The sequence below is a fragment of the Stylophora pistillata genome, chromosome 3 (genome assembly GCF_964205215.1).
Source record: "Stylophora pistillata chromosome 3, jaStyPist1.2, whole genome shotgun sequence".
NCBI lineage: Eukaryota > Metazoa > Cnidaria > Anthozoa > Scleractinia > Pocilloporidae > Stylophora > Stylophora pistillata.
Genome location: NC_142521.1, coordinates 37,084,599 through 37,100,605, shown reverse-complemented (window position 1 = coordinate 37,100,605; position 16,007 = coordinate 37,084,599). Strand labels below are relative to the sequence as shown.

Sequence of the window (16,007 nt, the reverse complement as noted above, 5' to 3'; positions counted from 1 at the left end):
CCCAAACAGTGCCAGCATCTATATTCTCCCTCTAGTATCACTCCTGAATGAAAAATTAAGGTCACGCGAATGAAAGAGACGATCACCACCTTTAAAAGTTTTTGATTGTTTAACATATTCTCCTTGTCAGTTCCACAGGAAATACGTGGAGAAATGTGAAGAGAAAATGTACCCTAGTGTCAGGGTTTGAGGGAACGTGGGGGGGGGGGGGGAAGATGCTTTAGGCCGTGATTGTTCTTAGCATGTTCTAAACATCTGACTGAGTTCTTACACTAATGTTAGTCACTAAAACAACGATTCTTGAAAAAAAAAAAATAAGAGTACATATCTATTCTTTGAAGCAATGTTTTTCCCTGTCTTCCAGCGAAAAAAAATTAATCATTTTCTAAGCACAAATGCTTGTTGACACAGATGTTCCCTAGAGTACCAGATTGATGAAAGACAAACGTTATAACGTAGATGAAGTAATATTGAGAAAACTCTATTTTTGCAATAGAAGACTAATTAGAGCCATTCTCTGCAATCTTATCGCAACAAAACTCTTCTGCTAGTTTTGCACATCCCACAAACTCGTGACACAAGGCTTTGTACAAAACTATATAAGTGCATTTGGAGCCTTCTTTTTGTTTCCAAGCCATTAACATTCTGAGAGCCTTCTTTCTCAACTTCCTATTGTCTGCATCAAAGGCATTCACGTCGGCTTCGTCGAATCTCAAGCGTAGTCCTACTTCTTCCCACTTGTCGCCAAGCTTTCGAGACAGAGCTTCCAACTCGTAATCAGATGGTCCACCAGCTTTAACCGGCAAAGCTGAGGATAATAATGGGGAAGAGAAAAGTTAGAAAAGGGGGGCTTTAAGGCAAATAGCGAACATCCATGGTGAAAGGTGATTCAATATATAAACATCAATGAAATACCAGGTGAGCTTTCGCACAAAAACGTGATGTCTTCACACATGAAATTAATATGAACTTATTTACTGACTCAGTGAGATGGCCGAACCGGAAAATATTTGGCTCGAGGTCATGAAATAAGGAATGAGCGCAGCGAGGTTCGTGCGTCATGAACGAGAGCCATATATTTTCCCGTCCAGACCGACCAAGCACAGTCAATGAGCATTTTATCATATGGCCACCAAGTATTAGTAGTAGTAGTAGTAGAAACTTTATTAAAGTGTCAAAAACCGTCTAGCCAGGGAGAGGGGCACAAGCACCCACTCGAACACAAAAAAGATTACTAGAAAGATAACATTCCGTAACTTTTTCCCATCAGAACCAGAAACTTCCGATTCCTTGAAAAACGCAACTGTTTTCTCTCAATTCCGTTTTCCTTTAAATTTTCGCAACAAAGCAACATGAAAGCCGGACGGCTTATTCCGGACTGGCTCACGTGAACCTATCCGGCCCTACTCAAGTCAGCTTTCAGTATGGTCTTCTATTGAAATGCGCGAGCGGGGCCGGACGGGTCATATGATGATAGATCTTATTCCTCGGAGAAACTCATGTTGACAAAATGACCTTTCATTTCATAACAAAGGACAAAAGCGCTCGATACTTGTGCAACTCAGGTAAGGCAGATGTTATTGAGATAACTCTTACCTCGGGTGACTGCATTTTATTTCATTAATGAAAATTGTGAACTAAACTCACTTCCAACTTGTAGTTTGGGAGCCCATTTGATAGCAGAGACTGATTAGTCCAACTAGTATCTAGGAGGCACAAGTTTGAAACCTGTTGAGGCCTTTTTCAGGCTTTTTTTTCTACAGAGGCGGCTTTCCCTGCAGTTCACATTTGAGGAATTTTGTTTTGACAGGATGTATTCCGTAAGAAAACTATGCATTAATTTGGGTTGGATTGGTGCTTATCCAACGTTGACGAGACGGTTAATAGAAATAACGAGGCAGAACCCCTCTCTCAGTATTATTTCACCTTGGGAAGCAGTTTTTCTCTCCTTACAAGCTGGAGCTTCACACGAAGACGGTTCTTCATTTCGGCGCTTCAAACTCGTCCGGACCAAATTTTCAGTAGAACCACCTGTATAATAATAATAAAACGCACTCTTTGACTGCATGTGCCTTCTATTGTACAGTTTTAGAGTGTTGCAGTAAAAAATTAACTGTGATCCGAAATGCAGAGGGGCTAATGAACAGCTCTTGTCGATGCCAAACTTGTGACAAAAGGAAGACTTGGTTAGAGCAGAGTTTGTAGACTGGTAAATTGACAGGCCGGGGACTGGCCGAGAAATTAGTAGATTAGGTACATGTATTACAAGTGCATCAAATTTATTTTAATACAAGTCTTCTCTCACTAGGTGAACTATCATTTACATTTTTCTTTTAGATTTGTACGAAATGACTATGAAAAAAAAGAAACGTTCTTTCTGTTAAAATGTATAGCCAGTGTAGAAAGAAAGAACCGTTAAAAAGGACATTTGCAACAGTACATGTAAGAGCATATGTACCAGTTTTAAATCAATAAGTAACTGTCGCAGAGAAACAAGGAGCTGGACCACGCCTTTTGTTCCCCTTTTGAGATGTCATGCAGTGCTTTCCCAAAACGAAGCGGTTGGTGTCAATCGAAATCCATTACTTCATAACAGCACTTCCATTATCTTTGCATTCTACTACATGAGGCGGGCCATTTGCTTTTTAGCAAACTGACATTGACTTAATAATTTGAATATATCAACAAAGTTGAAATGGTAAATTGGCCATCGTTACGATTATAAAAGCTGACGTTTCGAGCGTTAGCCCTTCGTCGGAGCGATTTCAACTTTGTTGATATATTCAAATTATTTCGTTACCCCCACCGACGCAGCCCCAAACAGTTTCTTTAGAAACTATCAGCCTTTATTCATTGATATTGACTTAGCTATTGATCGAAAACTGTATTTCTGATGAAAAATAACTCACTAGTTTGCTTCTTGCGTTCAATGGATTCCAAAGCCTAAAGGGCAAAAGAAGATAGAGGTAACATTACTCGTGCAGTAAGCAGTTAATAAATATGAATAAATATATTTACTTATTTATTTCTTTATTCATTTATTTATTTATTTATTTACTTATTTATTAAGAATATTTAGACAGGGTAGCCCAGTTCAGCAGATAGGTGGTTTAAATGGGGCCCTGTGGTCAATAAATATATGAATGAAAATATTCCTCTCTCTCTCGGGAAACGAAAGAGCCATTGTAACTAAAATTCAAAGGTAGCTAGATGATTTTGGAAAACAATAAATTTCAAATCCTTCTTTAAGTGTACAAAAATGTAGCTCCCTCAAATGTCATCATTTAAAGCGCTGCAACCCACAGGTAGCTGATTCAATATTTGGAAAACGCGATACGGCATGAAAATGATAGAGAGGAGTAAGCATTTTTCTTGAACCCTCGCATTCATTTAGAAAAACTGCCTAAAAGATATACGGCGAATCCTGTGTTTGGCAGAAAGAAAATAACTTTAAATTCCTCTATCCTCGTTTTCTTTTCATTTGAGTGTTTGTTTCTTGTTGTACCTTTTTATCATCTTGTTACCTAAATTATAGAGAGATCATTCCAGCTACAGAGACATATCTAAAAGGTTAAGCCTGAGTAAACTCAGGTTTTGATGGGATTCGAACCGGTGAAAAACATCCCACGAAAATCGAGCGAGCGACAGAGCTACCCGCCAACCATGACTTTCAAATTCTCCTCATACAATTTACGTAAATTGAATTAAGTTTTTTTTTTCTCACCTGTACCCAAGGAGCCAGCTTTTCTGCAGGATAGTCAGGAACAGCATCAACGGAGTGTTCACAACTCAGGCCAAAGCTTCTTAACAGGATGTAGTCGCCACAGTCAAAACGAGAGCAGCCTTCCTTTTTGTGCAACATGCAAATGCTGGTTCCCTCACAACACTTATCTGGACAAGGTTCACACAACTGGCATTTCACAAACAATTTCATCGTAACTGATCGTAGCCAAGGACAGGTGACGCTTAGCTTAGTCCTGCAACGCTCCAGATGACTGAAAAAGAACAAAAAATGGCAACAAGGACATCAACAACGCGAAAAACGGAAGTCTGATTCATTGTAACGTACACTTACCAGAAGGTATCCCGCCTTACCAAAAGAGTGACGCCCAAAAAGGTCCTAGATCTAAAAATACTGTCACAAGGATCAGAACGATTCTTAAAAAAGTCAAGTAAATTAAAGAGGGCATAAAGTTTCCCTTTGGTTACAACAACATGGCAATATCTCAGCAATTACTTAAAAAAAAACAAAAACAAAAACAAACAAAAAAAAAAAAAACAGAATGAAACGAAATAATACCAGGTATGACTGGGACTTACCTCAATAACTCTTCGCAAATTCGTTTCTCTTCCTTTACATCCGAGTCTCGCGATGTCCAGATTATCAACTGGATCACGGTTTTGTGACACTCTACAGTGAGCTGGTACTCCTTGCTGACATTAAATCGGGCGGCGTTTGCAAACAACGAGGGGGGTATACGGGTGCCACATAACTGAGAGGCCCATTTCCAAAAATGTACTACCAGTCTGCAAAACAGCCCGCTTGGAACATAGTTGGTATTAAATGTGAGAAATACAGGCAAAGGGCCATTGCACATGTTCGTGGCTCTTGTATTCTTCTTCGGCGATTCCAACATACATGGAACAAAAAAAGGGTATTCTTCACCTTTGCAGTTCTCAGAGTTGCAAATAACATCAAAGCTTTCCATGATACGAATCAGAGAATTCTTAATATCTTCCAATCCAAGGTATTTAAACGCTCGATCCAGCAACTTCTGCGAAAGCAGTCCCTTTTTTCCAAGATCTTTGAAATCTTTCTGAAAGACAGGATCGTTCTTCCATTCTGGACTCACCGTTACTATTTCATAAACTACTTTAATTAACCACTGCGGATCAAGCACGACCAAACCATCTGGATTTTCAGGGAGATCTTGGTAGATAACCCTTCCACGAGCTTGTAAAAAGTACAGCAGTTCTTCAACGTCATTCGGGTCATCAAATTGACAGATTCCCCCAGCAATGTCTTCTTTAAAACTTTCTTTACCAACATAATATATTGGCTTATCTCTGCTTACCATTTCGTCGACTTTTTGCTCCACACGGAGCCACTACATAGGGATTACCTTGTTGATATGCGACATTCTTTTAGCCAGATCCAATATTTTCACACGCAAAGAAACGATCTGTGGGTCGTCTTCCCTATTTGGATTTGTGTTATCTATAAAGAATGATTCTTTTGAAATATGGTTTAGGGTTGCCTGAAGAGCCACGCTGCAAATGGTTCCCTTCACGGATTCCATTTCTTTGCAAGGATCGCTCACACCATCAGCATGTGTACCCACAAGCACCACAGGAGGTAAAACGTCTCCATCGTTTCCCAAAATTTTCTGAGACTCTGGCCTTCCCAAAGAATGCACCAAGTCGAGCCATCTCATCATGTGATCAAGATTAGTGTCATCGACTTGCGGCGAGTTGATCTCTATTTCATCGCGATTATGCGGTCTTATCCGACATTGCGCAGGAGCACATAATTCCTTGGTAAGATCTGACACTAGGACATAAACGGCTTCGGGCGATAGGAAAATGGGATGAATGGCATGGTATACTGCCTGGCCGGCGAAATCCCAAACAACAGGCCATATGCCCTCACTGTGGTCGGGACTACGCTCTATGATGGACAGTACTCCCTTGGGAATTTCATCTGGATTTTTTTCAATCTTGACATCCTTGGTATCTAATATTGATCATTTGTCAGTACTCGCTTAGACCAAACATGCTGTTTTTAAACTTAAGGTTTTAAAAGACCTTAAGTGCAAACAACATGAAGTGGAATATCAGTCAGTATTATTCATTACACTGCATTATTCTAATACCCTGGACTAGCTGTTCAAAAGAATCATTTTCCAGCAAACTGAATGTATCTTTATCCAATGCACGAGCCACTCTCTAAGAGGAAAAGGACGTTTTTCGGGTATTTCATCAGGTTTTCGCTAACTTTTGACCTCCAGATACCTAATATCGATATTTTTTTAGTTTTCCCGTTGCTTAAACACTTAGTTCATGTGCAAACAAAATACGAAATCAGACCGGTTCAGCTTAATATGATCTTTTACCCCAGGACCTGGTGTTCAAATCATTGGTAATGCTAGCCTTAGTGAGTGAACTTTTATCTACTGAATATGCACCCAAATTTACAATAGCTTCGCCTCTCTCGATGTAAACACTTGCCCAGTTCTTTTGCAACCTGAGCAAAAAAAAAAAAAAAAAAACATAAAAATGGCTGCATTCCAGAAGGTGGCGCTTCTAATTTTGCGTGGTTTCACGCGAGTGTATGGGCAGAACCTTTACGGGCTTTACGCACCCAATTTAATATGTTTACGTTACAGAGCTGTGGCTTACCAATGCTTGGAGTGACTTCCTCAGGGTGATGTGGGTCGAGATCTGCCAAGGAAAATAATGATTATGATAAATCACCCTCATTAATACTGTCATTTCAACATATATGCAATATTAACCAAGCGTGGGGTCAAGATGGCCTGATATAGGCCGACTTCTTTTTTCGCATTTTTATGGACCGAGTATGCTAACCCTCATAAGATTACGGGACACTGATGGAAATACACCTGTAAGTAAAAGATTTGATGTAGTTACCTCTCTAGTAGTTAAAAAAGTCCTTTGATTCTGTAAACAAGCTATAGTTAATGTCAGGGCTAGTGAGCTTAAGCTTAACATTTATTTCAATGTCTTCTTTTGAGGTAACAGATTTGCGCCTTGGGTTGTAAACTGCAGATGTAAATAAAGATATTAAAAAATTGATTTCTTCAATTCTATTTATCTTTTCTAAGCTAAACGGACAATGGTCCAGGCTTCCCATTAGGCAGAACCTGGGTCGATTAAATTCTTCAATTCTTAAAAATCTAATGCAATACTGAAAGTTAAGAACTGCTAAGGACACGAAAGCAAGCAAACGAAAAAACCGAGAAAGGAGAACAAACTAGAAAGAACATTAAAATATAACTATGAGGCAATTGCTTCCTTGACGATAAAGGTTACCTGAGTGCTCACTGGAAGGAGGAATAAGAAGGGGGTCACGAACAAGGTGGTGACTTGCACGTTCTTCAGTCGCTTTCTTTCCAATTGTAGGTTCGCCTCTTGTTTTATTTCCTACTTTAGTAGGCAGTTGAGCCCTATCGGATCGTTTTTTAGAGTTGCTTAGTATCTCTTTTGTAATCTCTTCTGCGCACTTGTGGTCAAGTGCACTTGTGTTTTCAAGAGCGGCTGGGTTCCTCCATGCCCCTTCTCCTGCGCTCTTGACAGGGGAAATCATTTCAATCCCATCAGTGCTGGCTTCATCTTCGTCAAATGCTTCACCTCTGAGGTATCTTCTAAGACTTGTCTTACCGGTACGGTCCTGACAAATCAACACAATCTTGGTACGTCTATCGTAAGTTTGGCCTTTCTCTAGTGCTCTCCTGTATGCTCTAAGTCCCACTGGTCCCTTTGCCTTGATGTAGATGGGGAATGAATCTGCAAAAGTTCAAATAGAAATAAAACTCAATTCATTTTCTCCCTCTAGAATCTAAACAAATCCAGAAGTAATTAGTGTCCAATGAGCACCTAAAAGCAATCTTATGTAGTGAACAGGAGAAGCCTATTGTCACAAGGACCTCGTGATGATATTCCTCCCTAATCTCTTTCAGAATGTTAATTGGTACCTACAATCCCACTCTAGAAAGCACTCCGAAAACCATATCAAAATCCAGCTAAGTAGTGAGTGCAATAGGCTACGACAAAAAACAGAGAAATGTTTCAAAAGAAAGGTTGCTTTAACTTATTTTGCGCCACCAGAAAATTACATGAGAATAAACGAAGTCATAAAGTAATTTTCATTCGTTTTGATTTGGTTTCTGACAAAGAAAGCGACACTTTTCTAGTTTCGAGGCACTGTTTACAATGTACATAGAAGATACAGAGGTCAAAAAGCATGGTGCCCGAGAATTTAGGCATGATACTTGCATGCAATTGTATTCTCCTTGAATTGCAAGTTTAGTGATATATAATGGTGTATTAGTTGGGTGCACTCTAGAGGACATCAATGAAGGTCAAAATTCACATAGAGATACTGCATAGAAAGCCCAAATGAAAGTAAACGAAAATGACATGCAAATGAAATAGGTTTCCTTTGACTCAGGACAAAGGCGTTATTGCAAAAGTACCGGTGTACATGTTGGTAAAATTTGTTCCATTCTTTAGTCGCTACAACGCCATGAAATCCTATGTTTCAGAAGGCAAATCCAATTAAGTCAACGTAAAGCAAGCTAGGGGCTGGCTCTCCAATTCGACCACTTGTATTTGCTTGAAAGCTTCATCAGTTTCTTTCTTAAACGTGTCCGAAGCGATCAAAAACAAAGTCCTTAAACTTCCCTGTTCTTTGCATGACATTGCAAAAGTTACGAGTAACATAAGAAAGGAAAGGGGACCTACTGCTTGTCTGTCAGAGGCACGACAGCAAAACAAACAATCTAAAATGACGACGACAAATTTTCTTTGCTCTTCTGAGATATCTGAAATAGTAGGTATAACACCAGAGTGCAATTCGGCGAGTTCTTCCCACTTCCCCAAATATTGCAGAGGATAAAACAGACCACTAGTAGCTTCGGATGATGACGTCATTTTCTGAGTTTCGGTAGGACTTCAAAAGTTACTCGTTCCATCGTCTCAGTTTGAGCTTGCGTAAATCTGAAAGTCTGTTCGCAACTTTCTTTACCTTCAAAGACGTTCACAGCATATTTTGCTGACTTTTTTGTGTTTTCTGGAATAGCATTTCCGAAAAGCGTTTTTAAGTCACAATCACTGGGCTCGAAAAGACAAGATTGTTTTTCCTCCATGTCAAATATTGAAGACAACAAGGTAAAATTCTTGAGCTGGCTTTCTTTTGTTGACTTCTTTTTCTTTTAGGAAAAAAAACGTCGGGGGATTTTGCATTACGTGAAATAAAGAAGCCACTTAAATCTCGCGAAAATTGAAAATTGGGTTAAAATCTAAACTACTACTACGCTAATTACTCGCTAAATCAGTGGCCATAAAAACCTTTTTCCCGAGCGTTGACTCACCATCATCATCATCGACACTTTCTGGCCTATCTCTGAACCTTGCTCCGTTTTCTTTCAGCTCAACCTTTGTAAGAGGTAGACAAAAAAGGCAACAACATTAGCCGCAGCACCAATTATGTGTAACGCTCAGCTTACATAATCTAACACAAGATAAATATTTAAAGCACCCCACTTGTCCCGGGCCAAGTATTTCGGAGACTCAAGTTTTCTTAGCAATGGCATAGCTGTTTTGCCCACGTACTGTAACAATCAACTCACACTTTCTCAAACGTGATAAACATTTGAAGATTTTTTATCCATATAAACTGGGATGTATATATATTGGGTTTTTTAATTCAAATAGCCACAGGATAGTTAGCTGGTGAAATTATGTTTTACAATGGGTAAATGTTCTCATAACAACCAAACAAGCAACTAGATGAGCGAAAGTCAAACAACTCTAGATATTTGTTTTTGATGCTTCACTTTTCGCCCTGTAGTCTTCTTCTTCACGTTTGTAAAAGCAGAGCTTTTCTTTCAATGCAACCTTTGCAATAGTTTCTTCACCTCTATTGACTCTTGAAGTTTCAAGTTTCTTAAGTTTTGAGATTACAAGGAAGATGTACCATTTCCGCATTCCTTGAAGAAAAAAGAACGCCCACACAAGACAAGACAGAAGACAAGACAAGACACAAGACAAGACAAGACAAGACAGAAGACAAGACAAGACAGAAGACAAGACAAGACAGAAGACAAGACAAGACAGAAGACAAGACAAGACACAAGACAAGACAAGACACAAGACAAGACAAGACAAGACACAAGACAAGCGAAGACACAAGACAAGCGAAGACACAAGACAAGAACAGACACAAGACAAGACACAAGACAAGACACAAGACAAGACACAAGACAAGACAAGACACAAGACAAGACAACACACAAGACAAGACAAGACAAGACACAAGACAAGACAAGACAAGAAAGCAGCGAGTAAGGAATGCAGACCTTTTTTTCCGGTGATGACAATAAGAATCACTCATCAAAAAGATATTTTTTTTCTTCAGCGATGCCACAGAAACATGGGAAGTAGCGTTAAGTGTGCAAAGAATCAACTCCACAGTGTGTAACAAATTGAACTTAAAAAAACACTAGTTTTAGGATTTATACGTGACCAGGAAGAGACAAACACGTACGATAGTAAGTTTAACAACTTCATCATCAACACTGTTGTTCTCTAATTTTACTTTAAAAATGAGCTTATTTGACGCTCGTCAAATAATTAAACGCAAACAAAAGTATTCCACAACAACAAGACAAGCAAAACAATTTCAACAACTAAGATTGCGTAAAGAAGTTTGGTTAGTGAAACATTCTCGCAACTCATCTATTTTTTCCCTCTCTCGTGTAAGGCATAGCTAAACAAGATTTCTCTTTTAAGATTTTGCCAAAACACAGAGGCCAATCAAATGAACTCCCAAAGTTTTCAATTGTTGTATAATCAAGAAACCTCCTACCATAAGGGAAACTTCACCTATTTTACTGGAAACTGCATGTGAGTAGTTTCGAAGTTTTCAAAGCTTAATTTTTTCTGCCTTAATTTAATCTTCAGCATTTTTTCTACAAATCATTTTGAAACAAGTAACACATGAGCCATAAAAGTACTTAACGTGGGCTGGTTACGGTCTCCATCCACAATAATGACTCCTGATGTCACAAAATAGAAATAGAAAATTCCGAAATAGTGACTGTTCCTGGTGACTATATTCTTTCCCATGGAGACTAATCTGATAAATTGTGACCAAAGCAACTTACTGGAAACAGTATCAAGTGCCGTCCTGAAGAACATTTAGATAAAAGTTTGATACAACTGAGTGAAACAACAAAAAAACACTTACTATTGTCAAACTGTCGGTGGATTTGAGAAGGTGTTCTACAGTAGCAGTAGATGCTTGTTTCTCTCTAAGTATTACAACATGCTTAACACAAGAGGGAAATGCAGAATACACAGCTGGTATGTCTGAGGATGGACACGAAAAAAAACAATCGACGCAGAGTAGAATGAAGTCTTTTTGTTCATTAGAAAAATCATCGACAGTAGGCGTCTTGGTGAAGTTGTAATTTGTGAGACATTCTTTCTCTCCGACACAAAGTAGATGATGAAAAACAAAGCAGGCAGCTTCTGATGATAACTCGCAAACGAATTTTAGAACCTCGGCCATCTTCTGTGATTTTTCAAACGAATCCATTCCTGACAGGCAGGTAACAGTTTCATTCTTCTTCGCCGTCAGTTCTTCCACGATAAACCTGGCGGCGAGAAACTCCTGAACCGACTTGTGAAGAAAATATACGACCTTCTTACGGTTCAAAGCGGAAAGTCGGGAAACTTGAAGAAAACCGACATGTATTAGCTTCTGGAAGAGATCACCATGCGCACGTTTGCTGAAGTTCAAATGAAGATGGTCCTCCAAAAGAGCATCATATGCAAGTTTTCCTATTTTGTAAAGTTCCTCTTGATATTCATCTATGCTTTTACGTGTTGCGAAGTTGTCTGCATCTTTTGTAAGCATGTGATCCAAGAGAGTCTGAAGAAATCCTAAGTAAATGTGCGCACGAGATGTAGGTAACTGATGCTTTTTCTCCTTCCAGAGAAGACACAACAGCAACAACAAAAGCGGTATTTCTGCCATCTCTTCGAGGTTCTGCTTCTTCAGGTAGTCAAGTAACCCTTCAACGTCCTCCTCATCAGCAAGAATCTTTCTTGCAAACTGTTTCTTTTGTTCCCTGCTATCGAACCCTTTCAGTTCAATCTGAGCATGACTTGGCATTCTAAGCTCATCCTCTTTCACTGGTCGCGTTGTGATCATTACACAACAGTCTCTCAGTTGACCGCCTCTCCAAATCTGGTGAACTGGAGATGACTTTCCACCGCTGTACTCGTCATATCCGTCCAAAATAAGCAGCACTTTCTCCTGGTTCTGACGGACATATTCATACAGGTTATTGACTGCCATCGGGTCATCAACAGACAACAGTTCAGCGGTTTTCAACATGGCACAGAGGTCCGGAATATCACAAACATCTCGCAACTTGATTAACAGTAAAAGAGAAAACTTTCTGAGGATCTCCTTTCTGCCACCTGCCTAATCCACAGCTAGTTTTTGAGTGAAAGTAGACTTTCCTATTCCTGGTCTTCCATACACTAGAATTCGTCTATGGATGGGATGACGTTCGTCACCTTCAAATACTTCACTGATGTCTCCCTCCTTTTCTTTCGTTGCCCCGTCATGTTTTCTGTGATCTTGTAATAACGTCAACTGTATGTATATGTCATTAATGTGTACCGTGTTGTCTGGGTCCCATGGTGTTATTTTCACTTGACACATGGTGCTGTAAAACTCTCGCAGCTGATTCTGGCTCCATTCCAAAAATTGCATTGCAGAGGAATCTGTAGACAAGAAAAATAGAAACAGCTTCCTACATTTTTCGTAACTCTCAAATTGAAGAGAACATAATCATTCGTAGGCTGGGGTTTTTTCATCAGTTTTGGGGCTGCTTTTTTCCCGACTCTTAAACAAAGCTACTCTTCAAATCTGTGATTAAATAGAATTATTCCTATTGTCATTAATCATATCATTCTATATTCCCCTTGATCTCAGCTCCCCCCCCCCCCACCCCCTTGATCTGGGCACTACCTTTTTATTTTTAGGTTCAACTTTCCCCCTCCTCTCCCCCCCCCCCCCCCCCAATCTGGTGTGGTCTTTCGATCCTCACGTGAAAATGAGGAGCGAGGGCTCATTTCATGAACAGCGGTGAATAATGCCCTATGGTGAGCCTACTGTTCCGGTACACGAGACTGAATAAATGCAAAATCTGATAAGGAAATTAACACTATTTTCATCTGTGGCAAGTGATATGATTTACTGTACAGCTTTATTTTTATAGATAATTTAGGGAAAGCTTTGGATCTTATGGAAACTGTGCAATCGGTTGAGGCTTCCAGTCTGAAACTATAAATTATAGAAATTATAAACTAAAGTCCTTGCCATAAATACCTTCCAGCTTTGTACGCTTTTTGTCCTGGTCCAGTGACTTGCTTGATGACTTCCTCTTTCCACCTTATAAAAACAAATAAAGTAATTAAACATGAGATACAGTTCAATTGTAAATGTACAGTAATGTAGAAGGAAGTATGATATTCACCAATTTTTGGTCTCCAATCTGCCAACAAAGAGTCAGGGAGTAACACGCCAACTTGAAAGCAGACATCATCAATGACAGCCTAAGAGTCAAAACTATTCTGTTTGGTGTGCATATAGCTTTCTAACCTCGTATATTAAGGGTCTTCTTTAGTATTCATGATATGATTATAGTTTTCTAACCTCATATCTTAAGGGTCTTCTTTAGTATTCATGATATGATTATAGTTTTCTAACCTCATATCTTCAGGGTCTTCTTTAGTATTCACGATATGATTATAGTTTTCTAACCTCATATCTTAAAGGTCTTCTTTAGTATTGATGATAATTATGGTTATAGTTTTCTAACCTCATATCTGAAGGGTCTTCTTTAGTATTCATGATATGATTATAGGTGTGAATTAATGGCATTCACAAAATCACAATCACCTTTATGAGGCCATCCCCGAAACACAACAGGATCGCTCAAAATATTTGCAACAACTGAAGCAGCCATCACACTTGCAAAAGGTCTCCAGTTCTCTGATGTGCAGTCTCTGCTATCAGCAAAATCTGCAATTCCCTTTACTAACAGCCATTCAATCTGGTCATCAAATGCAGCAGCAAAAATACCTGAATATATAAGTGTAAAAGGCATTGGTTAAACTCAAGAACAACTTTGTAAAATAATTATAAATGGTCTAACACAACCGCACACTGCACTGAGTATTCAGGTCTAAAAAATTTAAAACTGTAATACATTCACAGTATGGGTTTTAGAGTTCATTTGGTGAATCAGTCAGGAGACACTCACTCTTCAATTATTGCTTTCTATATTCTGTCTTTATTCGACAATAAATTTCCTAGGAACCTGTATAATCATCTTACTTGATTACAGAATTTTTACAGAATTCAGCAATGAAACAGTTGGCTGCCTGTAATAGCAGTAATTTTGGTACAAGTACTTGTTGCATTAGCAGTAGAAAAAGAAAAGGGGAATTGTAGGATTTTAGCCTGTAACAAATTGAGCCTGTAACAAATTCAAAAGCTTAATAAAGAAAGCTTGACCCCTTCCTCATTGAATCACATAATCAGATGATAACAAATACATTTAGAGAATCAAGCTTGAATCTAATGACCAATCACATGTTGTAACTTAAATATAGACAGTCAAAGATTGCAGATGGCTATACTGGTATTATAGCAAAAACAATTTTGCAGAATATTAAATTTGTCTCCTATGTAGAACAGAAAACCTGCCCCATCCGAAATATTTATGAGCACCCTGTTTCACCAGTAAAAAAATGATTCAACTTTGCTATAGCACTTCACGATTCAAAGCTGGCACAAAACCAACAGCTATGAATCCAAAGAATCTGTGGTGTGCAGTTGAAGCAAGATCAATACATAACCTCACCTTCACCCTCCATTTCAATTGCAGTTGCCAATGGATAGGACTTAGCCAGTTCATCTCTTCGCCATTCAGCACTGATCAGCTCTGGACCACTCAAAAACTCTCCATCACAATGTACATTGATGTCTAGAGCTTCTGGGTTTTTTAAAGGTGCCTTCCATCCATGGTCTGCACATTTGATCAGGTTTAGAAAATTTCTGCTCACATAACTTCTCATGCCTGTTGACTGCTCTCCATAGCTTGCTACTATCTTGGATGCATAAGTTGTTAGTTTGGCAGACACAATCACATCTCCTAACTTAGTCGTCTCAGGGTTTAAGCCACTGCAGGTCCCCACAGAAATGACAGCTTTAGGCCCCAGTACAGAGACAGCATTTTTCACAGTTATCAGGGAGCTTCCAGGACCCACCGAACCTCTGTGGCATCTTAATAAAGTAACTTTCAATTTCTCTCCATCACCGTCACCCATCTCTCCAAAGTAAACATACCCCACATCATCAAACCAGCATTTGAATGGGTTTTTCAACTGCATGTAACAAGCTATGAACTCATAGTTCTTGGCTGTTAGTAACAAAATGTCAACAGGCAGATTCACATCCTTTGGATCCTTTAGCGCTGCACGAATGTCCTTTAGTGATGGAAGATTGACTCTAACTTCAGGTGGAATTTCTCCTTCATCACTAGATTCGTCTCCTGCTTTGTGTGCAGCCTTTGCTATTTTCTGTGGTCTTCTATCCCTCTTGTCTGCAAGGGTTTTCTTTAGTCTTCCTTTTGTTTTCTGTGTTGCCTTTGGCATTTCTGTCAGCTGATTTTTCCCTCACAGACTATAATTATTTCCCCGACAGCAAAGAAAAATATGATTTCAATTTCTACAACACCCATAATCAAAAAAGTTAAAGAAACGTTATTGGTGAAAGCTGTCAAACTGAGATCATTAGGAAAACAAAATGAATTCTCAAGCTTAACTAATTAAAAAGTAAAGTCACAGCTGTACACCTCGTAATCGCCTATAAGATTTTGGTAGTAAATAGATTTGGCTCCCTCCACATGAACTGTCCCAAAAATCCACTTTTGAACACTGCATTTCAAAAGTGTACAAAAACAGTGAACAATAACTGAGTAACAAGCTAAAAAAAACTACACAATGGTTTAGTTCCCTGAATATTATTTTTGGTGAAATCGAGATCAGCTACTCTATGCTTTTACTCAAGTTGTTGTGCACACAAGTCTGTTCAGAGCAGTAATAGAAATAATTATGAAACTATTCGCGAACCCTGCTAATAATAAAGCAGAGCCTGCAACTAGTAATGATTTTGCCACACT

The 16,007-nt window shown here is 39.0% G+C and overlaps 1 protein-coding gene and 1 pseudogene across 2 annotated transcripts; both read right to left on the bottom strand.

Annotated features, from left to right (window-relative positions):
• Positions 1-225: 225 nt before the first annotated feature.
• On the bottom strand, positions 226-12,145 carry LOC148735927 (uncharacterized; annotated as a pseudogene). The gene is made up of 10 exons (XR_015998739.1): positions 10,991-12,145; positions 9,114-9,177; positions 7,054-7,527; positions 6,731-6,783; positions 6,400-6,442; positions 4,321-5,734; positions 3,725-3,995; positions 2,910-2,943; positions 1,927-2,031; positions 226-808 (listed from the first exon to the last, which is right to left on the bottom strand). The product of XR_015998739.1 is annotated as an uncharacterized LOC148735927 (transcript).
• Positions 12,146-12,235: 90 nt separating this feature from the next.
• LOC148735926 (death domain-containing ATP nucleosidase-like) lies at positions 12,236-15,535 on the bottom strand. The gene is made up of 4 exons (XM_088753367.1): positions 14,688-15,535; positions 13,721-13,903; positions 13,148-13,210; positions 12,236-12,540 (listed from the first exon to the last, which is right to left on the bottom strand). The coding sequence occupies exons 1-4, from the start codon at positions 15,478-15,480 to the stop codon at positions 12,236-12,238; spliced, it is 1,344 nt and encodes a 447-aa protein (XP_088609493.1). The 5' UTR covers positions 15,481-15,535.
• Positions 15,536-16,007: the final 472 nt, after the last annotated feature.